The 24,928-nt window shown below is 33.7% G+C and overlaps 2 protein-coding genes and 1 long non-coding RNA gene across 8 annotated transcripts in view; 1 reads left to right on the forward strand and 2 right to left on the reverse strand.

The window, feature by feature from the left end:
* The window catches only part of LOC127874888 (uncharacterized), a 32,270-nt gene that overhangs the window by 1,520 nt on the left and 5,822 nt on the right, over nucleotides 1-24,928 (reverse strand). The window lies entirely within an intron of this gene.
* On the reverse strand, nucleotides 959-23,819 carry LOC127874876 (sentrin-specific protease 1-like). 2 transcript variants are annotated; one of them, XR_008047146.1, is made up of 4 exons: nucleotides 13,073-13,264; nucleotides 4,818-4,966; nucleotides 3,123-3,246; nucleotides 959-1,591 (listed from the first exon to the last, which is right to left on the reverse strand). XR_008047146.1 is itself a non-coding variant. In XM_052419544.1 (4 exons), the coding sequence occupies exons 2-4, from the start codon at nucleotides 4,952-4,954 to the stop codon at nucleotides 1,517-1,519; spliced, it is 336 nt and encodes a 111-aa protein (XP_052275504.1). In that variant the 5' UTR covers nucleotides 4,955-4,966; nucleotides 23,702-23,819; the 3' UTR covers nucleotides 959-1,516. The 2 variants fall into 2 exon arrangements, 1 of the variants encoding a protein (XP_052275504.1); XM_052419544.1 differs by lacking the exon at nucleotides 13,073-13,264 and adding an exon at nucleotides 23,702-23,819.
* Nucleotides 20,935-23,605, forward strand: LOC127874947 (uncharacterized). 2 transcript variants are annotated; one of them, XR_008047193.1, is made up of 5 exons: nucleotides 20,935-21,552; nucleotides 21,894-21,970; nucleotides 22,166-22,262; nucleotides 22,868-22,949; nucleotides 23,235-23,605. It is a non-coding gene; the product is annotated as an uncharacterized LOC127874947 (long non-coding RNA). The 2 variants fall into 2 exon arrangements; XR_008047192.1 differs by having other exon boundaries at nucleotides 20,935-21,440.

A 24,928-nucleotide genomic window follows, 5' to 3' on the forward strand; every position in this document is an offset into this window, starting at 1 on the left:
TTTGTATGATGTAACTTTTCAGGGCTTTATCTCAGAAACTATATAAACAAGATTTCAACATGAAATTTCATGGGTGTATAATTGTCAATGAGAATAAGTGCCATGCACAAGAAACATAACCCTTGTACATATTTGATGTTACTTTACAGGACTATATCACAGATACTATACACGATTTAAAGATGAAATTTAATGGATGTTAAGATATCAATGAGGAGAGGCGTCATGCACAAAATCTATAACCCTACACTTTCTTAAAAAAGAGTTATTGCCAATTGTTTTTTATGTTGTTACTTTTAAATTATTATTTTTTTTTTTTATTATACCACATTTATATAGCGCCCTTTTCATACTCGAGATGTGCGTTCAAAGGCGCTTTACAGTTTTTCCCTGATCACTGGGTCATGAGTCGTCCGTTAACATCTTGGCGCAGTATACAGCCACGGCACATTGGCTCATTTCCCTCACAGGTACCCATTTATACACCTGGGTGGAGAGGAGCAGATGTGGGATAAATTTCTTGCTCAATGAAATTCCAGTGGTCAGGGCGGGATTTGAACCCGGGACCTCTCGATCCCTACGCCAGCGTCCTACCATTAGACCACTGCTCCCAGTGTGAGATAAGGGTACAACCCTTCAAATAAACTTTTCTGTTAGTTCTGCACCCATCAATAAGCAAAATTTATTTGGCGGGGGATATCAATTTAACGAATTTGCTTATTATTAGTCTAAACGTTGAAATAGACTTAATATTTTAAGTAGCAATGAGAATATAAGACACAACAGACTCATCAGTCATCAGTATTAAGTTAGCATGTCTTTAGTCGATTACTGAACTAGGGCAAATAAAGTTGAAGTTTATCAGGTGGTCTAAAAGTCCTCACCGCCTAGCAGATAAGTCTACAAAGTATTTTAAAACTGGTTCATGAACATGAAATGGTAAGTCATTTACGCCATCGGGATTATTTATTTTAAGTCAATATGTTTTTGGAATCTTAAGGCACTCATTGAAAAATACACCACTACATAAATAAATATCTAGGTCAATTGTGATTCTGTCAAGCAATGATTATCATATCAATTATTATCTCCAGAGTTATTCTTTTTTTCTTGCACTTAGCATAATCTAACCATCTGCATTATTTTTGCCAAACAGATGGTTTTGCAATCTGAGCACCACAATCATCAATATTTTTGTGTGGATATAAAGATGTTATAAAAATTTAGGATTATAAAACCTTAAGTTTTATTGTGCTGTACTTGTTTAGGAGATGTGTAATACCAACTGGCTACTTCTGTTTTCAGAACTAAAAGGCACAGAAGGATTTTATTAATATTTTGTTGAGTTCTCAGATTAATCGAGCCCAAAGCACTTCCTGCTACAAAAACATATTTTCGAGCAACAACACATATTGATAATATCCATTTTAATGCCGTGCGGGTCTTTACAGTGGAGTGATCGAGTCGCACAGAGATGTTTGCCGCACACCATGAATCAGAAGTCTGCGTCTCACGACTAGTCTCGATAAACTGAATCATGGGCCTGTCGCAACATTGTGGGATGCTTTTTCATGACCAAACATTTGGCAGTCTGGAAATAAAGTAAAAGTCATTCATACTTAACTTAAAAAACAACAACATTTGTTTGCAATAAGAAAAGCATATATTCACTAGATTAAGTGTTCACAAAAAATACTATTTCTGAAAATAAAATTGCAAGAACGATAGTTTGACAGTAAAAAGTATTCATGTTTTATGCATCATAAATATAAAATCACATTAAGACACTGAAAAACAACTTTTCATACAAAATAATATAATGGAGAAAAGAGAATGCTTTTTTTCATTATATGACACATTAATAAATTAAAATATGAGTAATCTTCTTTTTTAACCTTTTTTTTAGGGTTATTTGACAAAAGTGGGACTCTATAACACAGTTTGATCCTCAGGTTATGATATAACATATGAAATATCATGTCCTTTATAAATTAAAAGAAAATGCAAGGCTCTAAAAACCAATGCACCAACAGAAAGGTACGATGATTATATTCTACATTCTCCCATTATTTTGTTGAATAAAAGTTAATGCAGATCTTTACTAAGCAAACTAGAGCTTTGTCACAGACGTGACAAATACCCCCACGTGCCGCATTGACACAGACTATTTTGCATGCTGTCTTCACAAAACAAGAGAATCAAATTTATGGCTATTTTTAAGAATGATAATGCCATTATCATTTATGGCCATTTCGACCTTTGAACTCTTGAATTATTTAGCATGACATGCAGTCCAAATTTATGGCCATTTTTTTACTTTTGAACTCCAAGTGTGACCTAGACCTTGGAGTTATCGACATAATTATTTCGCATGACAAATTGTCCTCTGTGAACAAATGTACCATGTATTTTTAAAATCTCACAATAAATGACATAGTTATGGCCCGGACAAGATCATTTATGGCCAATTTTGACCTTTGAACTCACAGTGTGACCTTGACGTTGCAGATATAGACGTAATTCTTTTGCGTGACACACCGTCCAATAATGGTGAACAAATGTGCCAAATGATTTTCAAATCTCACAATGAACAACATAGTTATGGCCTGGACAAGCTCATTTATGGCCTTTTTTTACCTTTGAACTCAAAGTGTGACCTTGAACTTGGAATTAACGACGTAATTCTTTCGCGCGACACACCGTCCAATGATGGTGAACAAATTTGCCAAATGATTTTAAAATCTCACAATAAATGATAAAGTTATGGCCCGGACAAGCATTTGACCCTTGAACTCCAAGTGTGACCTTGATCTTGGAGATATTGACGTACTTTTTTCACGCAACACACCGTTCCATGATGGTGAACAAATGTACCAAGTTATTTTAAAATCTAACGATAAATGACATAGTTATGGTCCGGACAAACTTTGGGTTTAAAACACACTAAGTGACCCCGTGACCTAGTTTTTGACCCAGCATGACCCATATTCAAACTTGGCCTAAACATCATCAAGATACAACTTGTGACCAAGTTTGGTGAAGATCGGATGAAATTTCGGGACAGACCGACCGACAGTTCGACAAAGTGACTCCTATATAGAAATATAAAGCTAATTTATTACCATCAATGCAAACACTCCACAGCTGTTTCCATGGCGCTGTTTGTTGCAAGGTGGCGCTTTGAACTCTGAACTGAATTTTTCTAAGCCATCTTTCACAATTTGCACTCGTTGACACATGAACTGGCTGCAACAAATATTTTGTTAAGCGGTACTTTATCTATACTAAATTGTTTTGGTAATCAGTTTTCAAACATTATATATATACATATATATATATATATGTGAATCTATTAACACATTAATTGAAACACATAAGTGTGAGAGATAGGACACAATAATAAATAAAAATGAACTAAGGAAGCAAGCTTAAATTTATATATAGCCTATCATTTTTAAAGTGTTGGTAGTCATTACAAGTTAATATTTAAGATAAAGATCCAAATATAGAAAACAAATAAGATTTACAAAGTTTTTTGAATATCTAGTTTGGTATATTGCCTGATGAATGATAACTGCAACTGGCCAAAAAAGCTCCCTAAATGTGACCTTTGATCTCTTGTTAACGCATGCGCTGCAGCTTCTCTACATGGAGAACATATGTGGTAAGCTATATTAACAAGGGCTGTTTGTAAAAAATGCATGCCCCCCATATGGGCTCTCAGTTGTAGTGACAGCAATTGTGTGAATATGTTTTTTGTCATTGTGACCTTGACCTTTGACCTAGTGACCTGAAAATCGATAGGGGTCATCTGCGAGTCATGATCAATGTACCTATGAAGTTTCATGATCCTAGCCAAAAGCTTTCTTGAGTTATCATCGGGAAACCATTTTACTATTTGACCTTTGACCTAGTGACCTGAAAATAAATAGGGGTCATCTGTCAGACATGATCAATGTACCTATCAAGATTCATGATCCTAGGCACAAGCGTTTTTGAGTTATCATCCGAAACCATTTTACTATTTCGGGTCACCGTGACCTTGACCTTTGACCTAGTGACCTCAAAATCAATAGGGGTCATCTGGGAGTCATGATCAATCTACCTATCAAGTTTCATGATCCTAGGCATAAGCATTCTTGAGTTATCATCCAAAAACCATTTTACTATTTCGGGTCACCGTGACCTTGACCTTTGACCTAGTGACCTCAAAATCTATAAGGGTCATCTGCGAGTCATGATCAATCTACCTATGAAGTTTCATGATCCTAGCCATAAGCGTTCTTGAGTTATCATCCGGAAACCGTTTTACTATTTCGGATCACCGTGACCTTGACCTTTGACCTAGTGACCTGAAAATCAATAGGGGTCATCTGCGAGTCATGATCAATCTACCTACGAAGTTTTATGATCCTAGGCATAAGTGTTTTTGAGTTATCATCCGGAAACCATTTTACTATTTTGGGTCACTGTGACCTTGACCTTTGACTACTGACCTCAAAATCAATAGGGTTCATCTGCGAGTCATGATCAATGTACCTATGAAGTTTCATGATCCTAGGCCCTAGCGTTCTTGAGTTATCATCGGGAAACCACCTGGTGGACGGACCGACCGACAGACTGACCGACAGACCAACATGTGCAAAGCAATGTACCCCCTCTTTTTCGAAGGGGGGCATAAAAATGGCATATTCAATTATCGAATCACAGTTTGGATAAGCTCAGAGACACACATATAATGCACATACACCAACTGCTACTGCGACTGCTATATCAAGCAGGTAAGACAAAAAATGAATTACAGCTTTGAACCTTACCAGAACAAATCGAACAAGGCCTTGTTGTTACCACCCAACGAGTCGTAAATGGTTACAGTCCTGGACATAACACTTGCAACCAGCAAAACCCAGTGATTGTTGCCTTTACATTGTGGCAGCATAAGTAGATCATACATATTGAAGTCCACCTACAAAATGTGAAATTATAATGTACCTTAAACAATGTATACATTACTAAACAGTGAGAAATTTGCTCAAATTACTTCAAAGAAGTATAGTTGCATGCTAGAATCAAGTACAGTTTAAGTTAACAATAAAACAAAAGATTGTCAGGCAATATGGTACTCCTGGAACAACTTTGTAGAGGTCATCATTTGCAAAGAACATGTAGAATTTATGAAGAACCACCACTTTTACATAAAAATTCATGTTATGTAAAACGAAGACTTTGGCATTCATATCTCACAGACATATCAAGTCATTACCACTGCCACCTTTATCAACATAATTATTGGACACATACAGAACTACTATACATTTGTGTATCTCACTACATACAAAATGTGGTAGCCCTAGATCCTAGAGTTAAGGACAAGAATATTTTAAAAGTTTTCACAAAATAAGCAAGAAAGAAGTGTATATAATGTTCAATTTTGTGACCCGCGGGTCAGGGTCAAATTTGACCCAAAGGGCATAATTTGAACAAACTTGGTAGAGGACAATAAGATGTTACTGCAAACCAAATTTGATAGCCATAGTCCGAATGGTTTTCAACAAGAAGATTTTTAAAATGTTCACAAAATAGGCGCTTTATAAGCGTTTATTCAATTGTGTGATCCCCCCCCCCGGGGGCAGGGTCAAGTTGACCCCAGAGGCATAATTTGAACAAACTTGGTAGAGGACTAAAAGATGTCACTTCATACCAAATTTGGTAGCCCTAGGCCCAATGGTTATGGACAAGAATGATTTTTAAAGTTTACCCTAAATTAGCCATTTATAAGCATATGTTCAATTTTGTGACCCCCGGGGCAGTTTCAAAATTGACCCCAGGGGCATAATTTGAACAAACTAAGAAGAGAACTAATACATGTCAATACATACCAAATTTGGTAGCACTATGCCATACAGTTATGGACAAGTAGATTTTTTAAGTTTTCACAAAATAGGCCTCATATAAGCATATGTTCAATTTTGTGACCTTTGGGGCAGGGTCAAACTTGACCCCAGGGGCATAATTTGAGCAAACTTGGTAGAGGACTATAAGATGTCACTACATACCAAATTTGGTAGCCCTAGGCCCAATGGTTATGGACAAAATGATTTGTAAAGTTTTCACAAAATAGACCCTATATAAGCATATGTTAAATTTTGTGACCCCTGGGGCAGATTCAAATTTGACCCCAGGGGCATAATTTGAACAAATTTGGTAGAGGACTATTAGATGTCTCTACATACCAAATTTGATAGCCCTATGCTCAATGGTTATGGATGAGAAGATTTTGAAAGATTTCACAAAATAGGCCTTATATAAGCATATGTTCAATTTTGTAACCCCAGAGCAGGGTCAAATTTGACCCCAGGCGCATAATTTGAACAAATTTGAAAGAGGTTCACCCATGGAACATTACTAAGAAATTTCATCAATATTGGACTAGTAGTTTAGGAACTGAAGATGTTTAAAGGAAAAGTTAATGCAGGACCATGACATAAGCCCCGCTGGCCTTTGGCCAGTGGATACAGATCAATCTTTTTTCTTCAAGCCCAACACAAAATAATAATGCAAAATTAAAGTTTTAAAGGTTTTCAATGGGTACAAATAGGGTATTCAACTGGACATTGGAAACGTTGAAATACATGAAAATATCATCAAACAACTTAAATGTATTTCATTGTTAAAATATGTTTTCTTGATTTTTCTCCAAACTTTACACAAATATGGGTGATTTCAAAAATATTAAACTAGAAATGGCGCGGCAAAGGCCGACGTGTATCCCCACGCAGCATGTTTGACCCAGGGGTGCTCCAGGGTTGGTAATGGGGCTATGCATAGTTGAGATTGAACGTATTGTCATAAGAGAAGTTCGGTATCAATTAGATGTGAATCGGTGTAGAAATGAAGAAATTATAGTAAAAGGCAATTTTGGGTGGGCGTGGCTAATGTGGGCGGGGCATCCCAGGGTTGGTAATGGGGCCAATAATAGTTGAGATTATCTGTATTGCCATAAGAGAGGTTCAGTATCAATTTGAAGACATTCGTAGTAGTCTCCGGTGCACTCAAAATGTGCAGCTCCATGAGATACACATGCATGCCAAATATCAAGTTGCTATCTTGTATATTGCAAAAGTTATGACCAAGGTTAAAGTTTTGGGACACACACACACACACACACATACAATGACAGACAGGCCAAAAACAATAAACCCCCCCAATCTTTCGATCCGGGGGGCATAAAAATGAGTAAAAATCTCTGACCCGGCCCCACCTCAACCCACATAACTTTTGACCTAGGGGTCAGATCAAAATTCCAAATAGTGCAAGGTCGCACATATGCTCATAGCTACCACGTGTGTAAGTTTCAAGGTTCTAGTGTAGGAGGAGAAAGTGGCCAGGACGGACGGACAGACGGATGGACGGAAGACGCAGATAACCACAATATCCCCACTTTTTCTCTGAAAAGCGTGGGGATAATGAAGCCTTAATGAAAAATTTTCTCAAATTTTAGATGTTAAGTTATGGCAACAATTTTGTTTGTATTGCATAGGGAAAGGGTTCAAGTTTTATAAATGAGTAGGGCCGTTCTGTCAGATGTAATCACTTTTTCACAACAAAAGATGTTAACCAAATGTTTTGATTTTTTTTTATGTACATGTCTTTTGCATTTAATAAAATCCCATTAAAACATGATATCAATATTTTGTGTGTTTTGTCAACATGTAGTATGTTCTTAAGCAAAATTTAAATACAAAATCAGAAGTGTTCTAAAAAAAAATTATGGAAAAATTTGAAATTTTCATGTTTTTTAACACATATTTTTCAAAACTATACTCTTAAAAGTTTTTTTCCTGGCCTCAAAGCAGTGTATCTTAAAGTAAAAACTCAGATTTATCAAAATATAGGATGGCCTTCAAATATATGTGAAGTTTCTTTTTTATTATATAAGAAAATCTGCAAAAACTAGCTTTTGCCAAAACTGTATACAATTTTCAAACATTTGTACACTTGGGACACTTACATGACTTTTGTATACAAGTTAAATAAGCAAACCATTCAACATATATAAATACTTTTTAAATTTTTATTACATTTGACTATACAAATTAATGTTTCCCCAAATAATGTTCTGTGCTAGAAGGTCCGTTTGATGATTTAAGGTTGATGTTTAGAGATTTAAGGTTATTTGTACTTGACAACTTTAGTTTTCATTTATTCTAAGAAATACCCAAACAGTCAGTAATATAGAATACAAATTAAATTGGCATAAAATATTCTTAATATAAAATTGTAAGATAAGTTACAGGGAACTTGAATTGTTTGCTGAAAGGATCTAGCATGATTTAATGCCAAATCTGTACACTTGGGACATTTTCAAAATGGATGAAAATCTGAAGAAAAATAGCATAACTTTTATATGCATTTCATTTGAGGTATTTTTGTGGCCCTTAGTATGTTTATAACTATTGGGATATCAGAGGCATAAGGAATCTCCATAATTATGCAGTGTGTCATAGATCTGTATTTTCCATAAAAAACACATATTTCACAAATTGTAGATACATTTGACTTGGTTTTCAATATATTTCACATAGTTGTATATATTTGACTTTGGTATATATTGGACGCTTTTCTATAAATATTGAACATGGTTCTGTTTGTACAAAATACATGTTTATATTTTTTTTATAATATTTGACCTCGTTTTCTATAATATGTGTCTTGTTCTGATAAAACTGGGCTAAATTCATGTGCGTAGTGTCGTCCCAGATTAGCCTGTGCAGTCCGCACCGGCTTTTCAGGGACGACACTTTCCGCTTAAACTTGATTTTCGGTAAGAAGGGACTTCCTTCAAACTAAAATTACCATAAAAGTGGAAAGTCTCGTCCCTGATTAGCCTGTGCAGTCTGCACAGGCTTATCAGGGACGAGACTTTACGCACATGAATTAAGCCCAGTTTTATCAGAACAAGACACATATAATTCACTGTTCTATATTTAGACCTTGCTCTCTATATATTAAACATTATATTCTCTATATATTGGACCTTGTTCTTTATAAATTAGACCTTGTTCTTTTTATATTTTATACATTAAACATGATGTCCTCTTACTTGACCTTCCGCTGTAATACAATATATCCTCTATATATTTTGGTAATGTGTCATTAAAAATGAATTAAATAACAATAAGTGCTGTACCGTTGTTTATCGAAGGTTTTAACATGGTTTTTAGTTTAGATGTGTAGGAATTGTACCACAAGGGTGACAGTCTGCGTGGTTTAATTATAAGTGTCTGAAAGACTTTGTCATCCATCATATTTGACATTTGACCATGTTCAACTTTTATTTTGGCTTTTTTTTTCAGTTGCTTTTGAATGCTTTATTAAATCGAAATTTAATCATTAATTCTGCTATAATGTAAGTTTGTTTTCACTTTCTGGAGGTTTATAAGAAAAACATTCATTTTGTGTCCCAAGTGTACATGTACAACATTTAATAACCAACTTCAGGCTAACATTGAAGATTATTGGAGAAACATTTTGATTAAAATTGACATTAATTTGAAAAGAGGAAATGTATTTTTGTAATAATGTTATGGTAAAGTCAAATATACTTCCCACACATTATCATTAATTTTATATGCTTTTATTTTTCTTCTGAAGACAAAATATGAAATCATACCCATATAATAAGAGTAGTTCACCCCCAGAGTGAAGAAACCACCTTTTTCTCTTGGAGATTACACCCTTCTGCATACTTCTTTCCAGAAAATTAGTGCCTTTGTTTATTTTTTAAAAGCTATCACCTGTCCATCAAACATGATAAAAATTTCGTACACTTGGGACAATGTGATATTTGTCTTGCAAAAAAAGTTCACAAGGTTTTGGAATCAAATTTTCAGTACATCTAGTGATAAGCATTAATGGTTTGAAGAAAATGATGTAAAACCTTGAAAATTCTATCTTATGAAAAATTTAAAATAACTTTCTTGCAAAATGTACATTTGGGACAGGGACAAATTCTGACCACATTTAAGATTCAGCTGTTCAAAATTAACATGAACAAATAATTGTATAAATACCTGTACAAATGTGTAGAAAAAAACATGTGACAGGTTAAAAGGACACTTTTTGCCTATAAATATTGAAGCACTTTATGATGCCACCTCTTAATATACGTGAAGAGAGTTGAAAATTGTGGCACAAAATTGACAAGAACATCATTGCTTTGAACACTTGCTACAAGAGATATCAACCTTAGTAAGAAGCATTGTTTTATTTTTCTTAAAAAATATGCATTTTTATATTCATTAATGATGGCAATACCTAATATTTCTGAAAGTTTTATTGAAGTATAGAATTGAAAATTGCCTTTTACATAAAATGTCACGCAAAACCAGTACACTTGGGGCACTTTTAAGGATATTTTTCAATATATTTTGTTAATGAAGCAAGTTATTGAGCAGAATTTTCACATATAAGTTAATCACATGGAAACACTTCTGTAAGATAGAAAAAGAACTCAAACATGCTTAATGGTAAGAAAACAAGCAAATTCGTTGAATTGATATCCCCCGCCTATATACTTCTGGACACAAAAGTGTTATATTTGACACTAAAAAAAGCATTTTTTTGAAGATACAAAGGGCCATAACTCTGTTATTATCAGATGGTGTGCAATGCCATTTGGCGTGCATCATCCTGTTATCCATATATATACTCATACCAAGTTTCAATGAAATCCTCAAAAGTACTTCCAAGATATGGCTCCGGACACAAAAGTAACGGACGGACAGCGCCAAAACAAAATCCCTCCGCCTCTGGCGGGGGATATATTATATACTCATACCAAGTTTCAATGAAATCCGCCAAAGCACTTCCAAGATTTGGCTCCGGACACAAAGTGCCTATAGTAAAAAGCATTTTTTCAAGATACAAAGGGCCATAACTCTGTTTTTAACAGATGGTGTACAATGCCATTTGGCGTGCATCATCCTCTTATGCATATATATACTCATACAAAGTTTCAATGAAATCCGCCATAGCACTTCCAAGATATGGCTCCGGACACAAAAGTGCCTATAGTAAAAAGCATTTTTTCAAGATACAAAGGGCCATAACTCTCTTTTTAACAGATGGTGTACAATGCCATTTGGCGTGCATCATCCTCTTATGCATATATATACTCATACAAAGTTTCAATGAAATCCGCCAAAGCACTTCCAAGATATGGCTCCGGATACAAAAGTGCCGGACGGCCGGACAGCCGGACGGACAATGCCAAAACAATATCCCTCCGCCTCTGGCGGGGGATAATAAATGCATGTTTTATTTAGGCTTCATTATTTTTGAAATCATCCATAGGATATGATGCGGCATTTGTCTTACGGAATATTAAAAAATCAATCATTTTTACCCGGAAGTTGGCGCTGTAATAAATTTGCTATTCTGTGTGTTCTTTTACCAAGCTTGATTAGGAATTTTTGAAAACGCGCCATGGAGATTTTCTTTCACCATTAAAAATAATAGTTCATGGATTCAAACCATAATTCCTGATTAATTTGTTGCTACCGTGGATTCCTGTTCTTAGCATACCATGTCAGCAAAAATTATGCTAATAACAGGAATATGCTATTAACAGGAACACACATTTTAGCATAAATATAGCAACTGAGGGCATACAATAAGTCAAATCTGTTAATTATTGATCGGCAAAGTGAAATTTAAATTCAACATTGTATATGATTGATGTTTAAGATAACTATTTATCAAATGGAATTGTATTCTAAGGTATTTGCATTTGCATTTGAGCATATTTTCGCAGATTTAAAGCATATTTTCTTGGCATTCTGAGAATGTTCTATGCTATAAAAACTTTAAGTGAATTCTGAATATTGGGGTTAAAAATTATGCTATTAATAGAAGAAAAATACATTAAAATTTAAGAATTAATCTGTGCTTTGACATTCTCTATGCTAATAACAGAAATATGCTATTATCAGGTATGCTAATAAGTGGAATCCAGAAATTATCCTTCAGTCTGACATAATTTCGTAGCCTGTCAGACCAAACATCTGACAGATTATTTTACATTTTGCGGTGTCTGACTTGGCTTCTCACTTTTGAGTCCATGATGCTAAATGTTTTAGATTCAACACTAGTTTCCTCAACCTCACGACACCAGAGCTCCTGTGATGCAAATATACTTAAGTGGTATAAAGAGATTTTTTTCCCCTGCAAATTGCGTTTAGTTCCTCACTTCTGGTTAAAAACAAACCTGTTACCCTCCGACTGACTGTCAATTTAATCAGCAAACTCCAATACATATTCCTGTTTGTATTCTTGTATGTAAATGTCCACAACATATGGGCGTAGTTATATGGGGACTGAATATTCAAATACATGTAGGTTAAGAAGTACAGTAAATGACATGACAAAATGCTGTTAGGACATATCATCATCCTTAATTCTAAACCAGCTATACATGACATTATTCTTAAGAGGGGCATTTCAGAATAAAGATAAAAAGATACAAACGATTCGCAAAGGAAAAATTATTTCCTGCAAATATTTTTTATCGAAATTATTTCCGTCAAGACATGTTGTACAATAGCATGCCATGGTTAAAATGAGTGTGTAAAACTATGCCTAAACTCTTTCTGCAAAGTTTGGAAAGTCTGCTTTACGGACATTTAAAGGAAGGACAGATGAAAGGTAACTCATTATAGTGCCACCAATGTAATTATTATGCAATTTTTTTCGCAGTTCAGAGCTGAAAATAACATCCCAGAACTTAATTATGCACTGCCAAGTTATTCAATAAATAGTAAATTGTAAACATTTCAATTATGAAAAATTAAACAACTTGTAATTCAGACACAACTCACATTTTACCTGTTGTTAGCTTTGAACAAGCTAATTGGCCTCGGTGAAAAATAATTTACATTGAAATTGAGAAAAGTCCTCGTGAACTCAGTGCCCCAGATAATTATTTGGGAAATAGGGTTTTCAACCATTGATTTTGAAAAATAGGGTGATTCCATTCTTCATATAGAGTGAAATGAGTAATAAAAATGCATACCTTAAAATAATTGCTGATTTACTTCTGTTGACGCTGCACACTTGTATTGATTCAATAGAACTGTAAACTATCATCATAAATTTTAATAAACTGATGTTTCGTAATATCTTTAATCCTTGAATCTGTCCATGATATAAACTTTAAAAAATGTCGACAATTTCTAACCAATGACATGCCTTTTTATACTTTTGACAGGTTTGTTAAGTCACAGACTTTCCATCATGTTTTTTTGGATGTCAACTCAACTGTTGTATACACAGTTTCTAACAAAATCGATAACACAAATGATTCGGCACTTATTGGCTCTTGCTTTCTTGATTCGAAAAAGTTTGCGATTGGCTGATATTTTGGCGCAACAATCTCGGACGTCTTTCGACCTCTCTTAGCTATTTTTATTTCGCATCGTAATAGAAACTGAAAGTACAGACGCTTTACAAATACATGCACAATGAGCAACGAATTAGATCAGATTGAAAACGCATAGCGTTTGAATAGCTATGACCGTTTGCTGAGCTTGCTGAATGTAAGCGTCACCGCGTTACGATAACAATTCCAAAGAGAAAATACCTAAAATGAGCAAAGCATTTTTAATCGAAGTTTTGTATCATTAATTTGACGAATTTGCGTAAAAGTCAAATTAGTTGCGTTTTCAATACTCATGATATTGTATTTCTTTGCATTTTTAAACATTTTAATAGCAGATACACAGCTTATCTGGGGCACTGCGAACTGGTTAACAGACATGATATTTTGCCTTTTTGGATAATTGTAAGTTAGGACAGCAGATACATGTATGGGGAGAACGAGAAACGTAAACAATGTTAACCAGAAAGGCAATCGGCACCTATGTCGGAAGCAATTATTAAGAATCATTAAGAAAGTAAATCGATAGAAACAGAGAACCTACACTTGCGCAACCATTGAGCAATTTTTATCAGTCATCGTCGTGATTTTCGCAAAAGTTTTAACAGTAGCAACAACCACGCACCTGCTATGCAAATTATTCACTCTGGATCAGCAGACGATTTATTTCATAAATCAATCTCTGGGTTAATAGTCGCCATCTTTCGAACTACTTTCAAAAGTACAACAACAACAATAACAGTAGAAGACAATTTTAATTGCGAAAAGTTGAAAAATTGAGTACATGTGTCACGGTTGTTGAGTGAAATAGTGTTATTTTCAACTGTGTATGAAGCATGTGAACTGGTAGTGAAATAACCGAATTGTTGGTGGAAATGGAATTTAGAAATATATCTAATAATTGAATTCATCATCGTGTAGAATAATCATCAGCATCATTTCTGTGGAACATTGCACTATTAAAAAAAACAAGTGTTTCATAGCTATGGTGCTTTTGACATAGTTCACTAACCATCAAGACTGAAATGATTCATGCACACAGGTAAAGTAAATAATTGAATTTGTGCAGAATGTTTATTTTTTACAAATTATTATTTAATTTGACCAATTTATTTTAGATTGATTGCACTGAAACTCAAAGTCTAAAGCTTAGTAAGACACTTAAGCCAGTTTTCTGAGAAGAAACAATACTTGTTCAGAGTATAGCAGGATCATGCGGCCTCTGGTTTATTTATTTGGCCTCGGCCTTTAACCTGGGTCGCTTTGATTTCAGGTGTTTAGCCCCCATATCAACAAGGCTCTCGACCCTATATGTAGTTATTCATATTGTTTAAAGATTTTGAGAACCCTCACTCGGTGCCAGTGGGGATAAAACAGGGACCTTCTTATAGCTAGATGAATGCATCAAATATGCCAGCAACACTTCATAATCAATAACTTTATAATTGATGATTCTGTTCTTTTAACTACATTACTCATTTACCAAAACAATGTGAAACACATTTTTATGCCCCCAAAGGAGGGCATATAGTGATCGCACTGTCCGTCTGTCTATCCATCACACTTTGCATTTAGGTTTCGAAAAAATGCTCATAACTTCTATGTCGCTTCAGATGTAACATTCATATTTGGTATGCATGTGTATATGGACAAGGCCTTCCCATACACACACAAATTTTGACCCCTTTGACCTTGAACTTAGGGTCGGCTTTTAGGTTTTGAAAAATGCTCATAACTTCTATTAAAGCGTTTATCGGTGGCGTATGTCATCCTACGGAGACAGCTCTTGTTTTTGCTACTGTCCTCTGCACAAACCATGATATATCTGCATATATGCCTCCAACCAAATCAGTAAAACTATTTGTCACTTAATTACAGTAAACTTATTGCATGTTAACTTTTCAACAATATATATATACATGTATATATAATTATATATAACAGATCTTGAAAAAAACTCACATCAAACTTCAAATTGTTTTAGTAAATTATAGGCTTTAATTGGTATTGTGACATTGACACCACTCATGCATGCGACTATACAATTATACAACTATGGAGCACATTATTAATGAGAAATTCCAATACATTAACATATTGTCTCTGATTTAAGGCAGATAATCTAGTGCTTTTTTGCTGCCATTTTTACTATTACACATTTTTTCATTTTATGTTATGATGCATTGATCTTGTTTCAAATTAACCAAGCAATCATGTTAAACTTTTGAAGAAAGATGTTGTCTGATAAATATAGAAAATATAATCACTACAAAGTGAACAAAATTCAGTTGAATACTGTGACCAACAAAGATTTGCCAAAGAGAAATTCAGATCATGATTTAAATTAAATACAAGTAATATGAAAGTCTGCCTATTGGATCCCAGTTAAGACTTATTTGTCAAATCTGCACATTAATTTTCCCTTAGCCATGTAGAATTGGGGATTAAATACCATCAAGTCATGTAAAAAGGAGCAGGGTATAGCACGCTGCTATTGATTTCTTGAGCTTTCACATGAATTTTACGGGTAATTTTCATACAACAAATGATATTATGTAGTGTAATGATAAAGCATTATGAGCACAAATTATATCTCTTACTAGTGGTGCAAAAATCATTTAAGTGTCACATTTCAAAAGAAAATTTATATAAAAAGGTATAAATAATTGTTAAAACGTTATAAAAGGTTATTTCAATACACTAAAGCATTTAATTACAAGAACAAGTGCATTTTATGTCCATTACAATACATGTAACAGTATTGGCATTGTATTTATCTGCATTTGATGTGCATTTAATACACTTAAAAATGCAGACAAGACACACTTCTAACAGAAACAAATGTATTTTTTTCTGCATTTTTTCAGCATTAATACTCTTCAAGTGTATTTTTTATCATCCCAAATACACTTTACCAGGAAAAAGGTATGTTAAAATGCATTTTAGTTTGTTTTAAGTATATTTTCAAATGCATTAAGACACTCTTTTCTTTTGCAAAAAATGTTGAACAAAAACTTGAAAATATTTAATATACTAAAGTGTAGTAATAATTAAAGTTTTGTATGAGCATCAAAAACAGTGTCAAATTCATACCAGTGCCTATTTAGTAGCAGTAGGCCTTATATGGTCTACTTGTGGTAGAAATAATGCATTTTGTATAATACAACATACATAAATTAAAAAATATAGCTGCCCATACAGTTCAATACAATGTTCAATTAACTACACTATGCAAAGTTGAAATATGACATCAAGCTTGGAATAATCTTTTCAATAATGAATAATATGCTGTTTTAATTTATAAGTGAAATAGACACTTGCATATAAAAACTGATTTTAAATCAAAACTAAATGTTTAATTTGATTTTTAGCTCCACTGGCCAAAGGTCCTGTGTCCATCGTGCATCCATGCATAAACTTTTCCTTTAAACATCTTTTTCTAAACAACTGGTCAAATTCTGATGAAATTTCTTAGGAATGTTTCTGGGGTGAACCTCTTTCAAATTTGTTCAAATTATGCCCCTGGGGTCAAATTTGACTCTGCCCTGGGGGTCACAAAATTGAAAATTTGCTTAAATAAGGCCTATTTTGTGAAAACTTTCAAAATCTCCCGTCCATAACCATTGGGCCTAGGGCTATCAAATTTGGTATGTAGAGACATCTAATAGTCCTCTACCAAATTTGTTCAAATTATACCCCTGGGGTCAAATTTGACCCTGTCCCGGGGGTCACAAAAGTGAACATATGCTTATATAGGGTATATTTTGTGAAAACTTTACAAATCTTCTCGTCCATAACCATTGGGCCTAGGGCTATCAAATTTGGTATGTAGTGGCATCTTATAGTCCTCTACCAAGTTTGTTCAAATTATGCCCCTGGGGTCAAGTTTGACCCTGCCCCGAGGGTCACACAATTGAACATATGCTTATATAAGGCCTATTTTGTGAAAACTTCAAAAAAATTCTTGTCCATAACAATCCGGCCTAGGGCTATCAAATTTGGTATATAGTGACATCTAATAGTCCTCTACCAAATTTATTCAAATTTAATCCCTAGGGTAAAATTTGACCCTGCCCCGGGGGTCACAAAATTGAACATATGCTTATATAATGCCTATTTTGTGATAACTTAAAAAAAATCTTGTCCATAACCATTAGGCCTAGGGCTACACAATTTGGTATGTAGTGACATTGTATAGTCCTCTACTTAGTTTGTTCAAATTATGCCCCAGGGGTCAAATTTGACCCTGCCCCGGGGGCCACAAAATCAATTATATGCTTATATAGTGCCTATTTTGTGAACATTTTAAAACTCTTCTTGTCCTTAACCATAAGGCATAGGGCTACCAAATTTGGTATGTAGTGACATGTTATAGTTCTCTACCAAGTTTGTTCAAATTATGCCCCTTGGGTCAAATTTGACCCTGCCCGGGGTCACAAAACTGAACATACGCTTATATGGGGCCTATTTTGTGAAAACTTTAAAAATCTTGTTGTCCATAACCATTGGGCCTAGGGCTACCAAATTTGGTATGTAGTGACATCTAATAAACCTCTACCAAATTTGTTCAAATAATGCCTCTGGGGTCAACTTTAACCCTGCCCCGGGGGGTCACAAAATTGAATAAACGCTTTTAAAGCGCCTATTTTGTAAAATCTTTAAAAATCTTCTTGTCGAAAACCATTTGGACTATGGCTACCAAATTTGGTATGCAGTAACGTCTTATAGTCCTCTACCAAGTTTGTTCAAATTATGCCCTTTGGGTCAAATTTGATCCTGACCCGCATGTCACAAAATTGAACATTATATACGCTTATATCTTGCTTATTTTGTGAAAACTTTAAAAATATTCTTGTCCTTTACTCTAGGACCTAGGGCTACCACATTTTGTATGTAGTGAGATATAGTAGTCCTCTACAAAGTTTTCTCAAATTATGCCCCTGGGGTTAAATTTGACCCAGCCCAGAAGGTCACAAAAGTGTACATGTGCTTAAATAGGGCCTATATTTAAGTATTTGCACATGCAGAGAAATTTGTTTCAGCCTTTTTTTCAGCAGTGGAGTGATACAGGGCCATCATGACCCTCTTGTTTAAATACTCAAAAAATGAAACCGTGTTCATGCTTGCATGAACACAGTTTATAAATGCTGTCAGAATTATAAAATATGCAATTACTATTAATACAAATGCCAGGGAAAAGTGCTTTTTGTACTAAAAAATTCGAATGAATATTACAATAATACATTCTGAATACTTTAGTATGTAATTAACAGTTTTTGTCTGAGAAAATCACTAAATTTTATATATTTATTCAAATTCACATAAATCATATTTCAAAAACACATCATTACTTCAAATCCTTTCACACAATACTGAAAAAAATGCACAGTTTCTGATTGTTATTGATTCTTTATTAATTTATACATTTTTTAATCTTAATGCATCCTCAATTGTATAATGCACATCTTAATCTGTTTTAACAATTATAATATAAAGATTAAGGCTGACTCAGTAAAATAATAATCCATGATTTCTGCAGTACTTGCAGACAAAATAGGAATACTGCTGTGATATTATCTATCTATCTAATGGGATATTAATTTGGCTTCAATAGAAAAAAATCAAAGCATACACATGTATAAAATGTGTATGTATATATTAGTTAAACTTAAATTGATTGACCATCGATAAAAAGATATTATAATATATGTATGTATATATATATCCTTGTAAAACTAAAAATTAAATATGTATGTTTCTATTACATCATTTAGGACTTTTATTTTCAGACAAAGTAGAGTGAAGCTTAAAACAGTATCCAATTGTAACAGTCAATTTTGGGAAAATCAACCTTATAATTATTTTCTGTGTTGGCCAATGTCATAATTGGTATAAAATGTATATTGAACTGGATGTTTTCTTTATTTTAAATGATAACATTTGCTTGGTCAGCCATAATTGTCACAATCAAGTGGTCTTTTTACACTGTAGTTTTCTCACTGACTATGGGTTTGTTCTGAGAATGAGCCACACAAAGTATCGTTGGGGAGAAGAGTTGTCAATTTTATGTTTATCAGTCTTTCATAATCCAGTATACCTGTAAAAAGGGAATTTGTAACTAATATACACACAATATACACAATTAAAATTGTATGCATTTAGATTTATTTAGTACTGCACATTAATCATTTTCCAAAAATATGTAGCAACATTACATTATATAATGCTGCAATACTAAAGTAATTTACTAATTGAAGGTCGCTGATGTGTAATGGATGTGGTGTGCACCTAATGATCTGGAGGTCACTGGTTTGATCCCCAGTGTGGGAGCATTCTTAAGAAATCTCCAAGAGACACCCAAGTACTGGTTCTAGGCCCAGGAAACGAACTCAAGAGCATTTCACATACATGTACGTAGTTAGTACTTTAAATTTAATAGAACTAAAAATGGGTTAAAACAACTGAAACCCTTATTAATACATTTTATTTTTAATCAAGCAAATGTGCAAATTCATTAAAAATAATGAGTAAAATTTAAAAATTCTACTTTAAAGTAATCATGATAATTTAGATAATTTTCAGAATATTTAATGATGATAATGATACAATTATATATTCCCTAAATGATAAAAATAAAACATGTTATGTTAATTTAAGAAAAAAACGTTTTAATTTTATCAATATCATGGTAATTACAACTAGATACAGGCAATTAGATCAGAAACGTGCATTAATTATATTAACCCATTCATGCCTAGCGTCCTGAAAAAAGGACATTGCAAACAGCTGGACCCAGATGAGACGCCGCATGATGCGGCGTCTCATCTGGGTCTGCGCTGTTTGCTTAAAGAAATTTCTGTAAGAAATATTCTTAATATAGAAATAAATATACCAGACACCCCTACTTTTGGAAATAAATTGATCCAATTTAGAAGGATGGGAGAGTCCACTGGGCATAAATGGGTTAATGAACAACCCAGACATTTGTAGTGATTTATGGTCACTATTTGAATAACGTTCTATACATGACCTGTCATAAAAGGTATTTTTTGCCAGTACTACAATCGGCAATGATAGTCTGTATTGCATACATATTCCAACGTCTATTATCGATTCGCTTCCTCAAACTGAACAAATATTTAATGTTTACATCGCGAAACGTAATGCATCCAGTTTCACTTTCGGTTTGGTTGGTTTTGTAAACACCGTAATTTCATCTTAAAAATTGGATGATAGGGGGATTAAATAATAATGGAAAAGTAAATCACTTGGATAATAGGTCAAAATGCAACGCAAATGAACGTTAATAGTGCTCTTAATATCAAAGTTTCGGTAAAAAGTTTGGCGCTAGTTCAACGCGCATGTATACAGCCTCATAACAATAGACTGACAACCTTTTGGGTAGTAAAGTAGTAATACAAGGCAATATGGCGACCGTTAGCCACGAGGCCTATCTTACGGAGGAATCCGAGATAGCCGATGTATCACGATTGGCAAATTATTGCGCAATCGGTGTTCAGGCAAAAAGTTGACCGAAAAATGTGGGGTGTTTTTAACGCTTCACTACGAGCATGAAAGAAGTAATCCAAATGAAAAATTTGCATATGTGGGAGGAGATATGTCCAAATAAGCAGTATCTGACCTTGCCATGACCGGAAAATAAAAAATCATTGCTCAAAAGTGAAAGTAAAAAATTCGAAGGCCAATATTTTGCAGAAAGAAGGCAGATTCACTTGAAATTTAGCTTTTAATAAATCAATTATTGTGTTTTTTAATAAATTCTAACCATTTGAATCAGGTATATGCGCGTGAAATAATATATATTTATTTATTTCCAACACCACTATTCCTGTGCAGTAGAGTTACTCCCCTTTACGCGGAATTATTACATTGTTGTTACGGTGAATTCGGGAGCGATCTTTTGAGCAGTTTTACGGATATCGGTACGATAAACACAGTATTTGTTTGGCAGGAAGAGAAATCGTCTCATCTGGTATCGATGCAGGTATGAATTCACTTAAATCACCTAAATTATTGTGTTAATTATGTCAAAGAAAATCTGTTCCAGATCGTACCCGCGCCATGTCGTACCGGACTTGTCTTCATTTGTAACAAATGTAAAATGTAACTTCTGTAATTGATCATAATCATAAACTTAAAAGCTAAGTTACGTTATTAGTTTTAAGTTGATTATACATTTAGGGAGCATTATAATTCACACACCATCTCATTATTAGTTTTGTTAACGTGTTAAAACTGCTATAATTAATTTCAGTTCTAATTTCATTTACATGATTAATATACAAAAAATAAATGGATATTATTATATATAAAGGTTAGGTTCTAGAATTAACCTTTGCAAAATTGAGGATGCATTGCTAAGACTCGGTTATTATGTGTCGCAGGTTTTGTGCATAACGGTATTGAAATTCTATTTTATTTACTTTTTATTTTATAGAGAACATGACTGACAAAGATCTATTGGACAGTGATTATGATGGGATTTCACAAATACATGAGCACAGTTACATTGTGGTAAGTAACATTTTAAGCAGTTGCATGTTGAAGACATTGAATTTGATGGTTAACAATTATATCCTAAATTTAAACTTAATTATTTAATAACACAGAATATACACATGCCCCTACTGTAAGAAATAATATTATTGTTGAAAATGTACTTTGTAAGTATGATGACAAAAATATGTATGTGTCTGTTCATTTGCATAGATATCGGACTCTTGACGAGACACAACCACCTTCACCTTTTGGTTGACAGGAATATTCCAGTGAAAGATCAGTTGTTTAACAGCCTTTTCGACAAACAGTATGTGTGACTGCATCTTATTATTAATTTTAATATTACTATTAAAATTAAATTGGAAATTACTTCAGTTGGCAAAGGAATTCCAGTTATTTCATCATATGGCGCTACATTAAAAAGATGACTTAAATGGATGAAATATTAAATGCCCTTACAATTGGCTAATTTTGATTTCAGCATGATTTTTTAGCAAACTTTGAAAAAAGAAACATTGAATCAGTAAAAGCTTGTAGAAAACATTTGCGGTTAAATGTTCTGTTCTTTCAGTTTGTCAGTATCACTTAATTAATATTTGCATGCAGTGCACTATTATATTTCAGCATCTTTGGAGTTCCTTTCATGAAGAAAACAAGCTCTTAATTAATGTATCGACAATGATTTACTAAATCCAAGAAGTTGTTTAAAGATATTGAGCTGTTACATACATTCGCCTATTATGAGTTCGAAACTTCTTACAGTAATTATTATAATATTTTTTTAATTATTTTATTATATGTTTATCTTTTTTTGAATAGGTGTGTGTTAAACTATTCTAACAAATAGTGTTTCTGTTTCATCTTACAAAAGTATATAAGATTTAATTTAGCAATGCATTGTCGATCTTTCAGAATTCCTGGTGCTGCCATTCCTAATCAACCGACATATCAGAATTTTGGATAAGAATTCAGATTACTGGCTGCATATTCAACCGTAAGTGTTTTTCCTGTTCAATTTAACTGCTAGTTCATAAATAAAATTTTGTTTAAGAGAAATAATATTACTTAGAAAATGTTCTTAAATACCAGGTTGTATCACATTTGTATTGGGTGGGCAGTTGTACATGTTTTGGATAATGTTTTTTTTTAAATACTAACCAAATAAGTTTTTGTTTTTTCAACATTTATTCTTGTTTTGTTGTACATTATTTAAACTGTGATATTGAATCACATGCACATTTGCAATTTAGAAAAATCTACTTTTTATTGTCTATTTCAGGAATTTTTGGGTCCTGGGTTGGTGGGGGGTAACGTGTTTCAGACCAGAATCCTGCCGGACCATCCACTTGCAAGGACATCTAACATAGCTGAAATGTATCTGTAATGAATTATTGAAAGTTTGGATAAAAAATGTGTTCTTAAATCATTATTTTAAACAAATTATACACCCAGGTTGACTATTTTGAAAAAATGAAAAATGACAATTTTGACACATGGGATTTTTCAATGTTTCCGCATTCACTAACATTACTATAGACAATGTAAGATAGACAAACCATACATATTTGGAAATGGTTTACTAATATCTATCAGAAAATGTATAATTTTACTGGGTTTATGTCAATTTTCAAAATCAGTGGTTATTGCTATTAACAGCCGTTAGACATTTATGATCGATTTTCTTATTAAGCGAATGGCAACAATTTTTTGATCGACTAGTTTGCAGCCAAAATATAAAGCACTTACCGCGTGTCAATGTTAAACTTTAAACAGGTCGTCACATAAACTTGCAGAAGATGTGAAAAATGCACCATCATGGCGGCAGCCATTTTTTCCAAACAAACCAGTTTTGCACCAAATGGCAAATATAACAAGAGTTCTGATTGGCTAATGCCATAATCTAAAAATAAAACTGGTCGAGCAGGATTTTTCTGCTCGAGCAGAAAAAATGCTGGTCGAGCAGTAAATTTGCTGCTCGAGCAGCATTTTGCTGGCCGAGCAGCATTTAAATGCTGCTCGAGCAGCATTTTTTTCTGCTCGAGCAGAAGTTAAAGTTTCGACCCCTTTGGTATCCCATAGAAAACAGTGTGAAAAACATAGTTACGTAGCTTAATTATTGAAGAAGAAAACGATCATACAATTTGAAGGGGCGGACATTTATTAAAATGAGGCAAACATATTACATGGAAACGCGTGACAAAAACACTGCGTTAATTTCAAATAATTTTGCGTTAATTTCAAATAATTGCGTTGTAAGTGAAAAATAATCTTATGCATTTCCTTTAATAGGTAAAGCTACTTAAAAAAAATTGTCACAATTAGCTCGTGCGCTCAGCTTTCAAAAAATTATCATGCACGTGAAACTCGTGTTTTGAGTACAAAATCGATGCAGATAAAACGAAGTGTTCAAAAAACGACTTTTAACATGAGTTTATCATTAATTATTATTGAAATAACAAGGCGTCATCGTTGACAGGGGTCGCCATTTTTCATATAATAACGCTTGTTTAAGGTTATTACTATCTGACACATTTGCTATTCATTTGGAACTGAATTAGTTAAAGCATTGCATCTATTTTGTTTGGCGAGTATACATAAAATTGTTAATTTTATTTTCAAAAATTTCATAAAATATAAATTTTATAGAATATATGTTAATTGGCATGATAACGGTTTAGAATGTTTCGGTTGTTGTTGTTTTTTGTGTTTAGCAAATCCAATCCGCTTTAATGGAAATTTGTGTAATAGGAAGCGTCATCTTAACGAAAATCCAGGTAAGGCGGAAAGCGGTTTCCCTGCTTAGCCTGTGCGAACTGTACATGTAAATCTGGGAATGACACTTAAGGCGAATGCATTAAGCCTAGAATTCCCAGAACGAGCATTGTAAAATTTCATCGGGGATGGGAAAAAGGGAAGATTGTTTTTTGTGCAGTGCTATTTCCTATATAGCGCCCGATGGATGGAAAAGTAATC

Source organism: Dreissena polymorpha, chromosome 1, assembly GCF_020536995.1.
Source record: "Dreissena polymorpha isolate Duluth1 chromosome 1, UMN_Dpol_1.0, whole genome shotgun sequence".
Lineage (NCBI taxonomy): Eukaryota > Metazoa > Mollusca > Bivalvia > Myida > Dreissenidae > Dreissena > Dreissena polymorpha.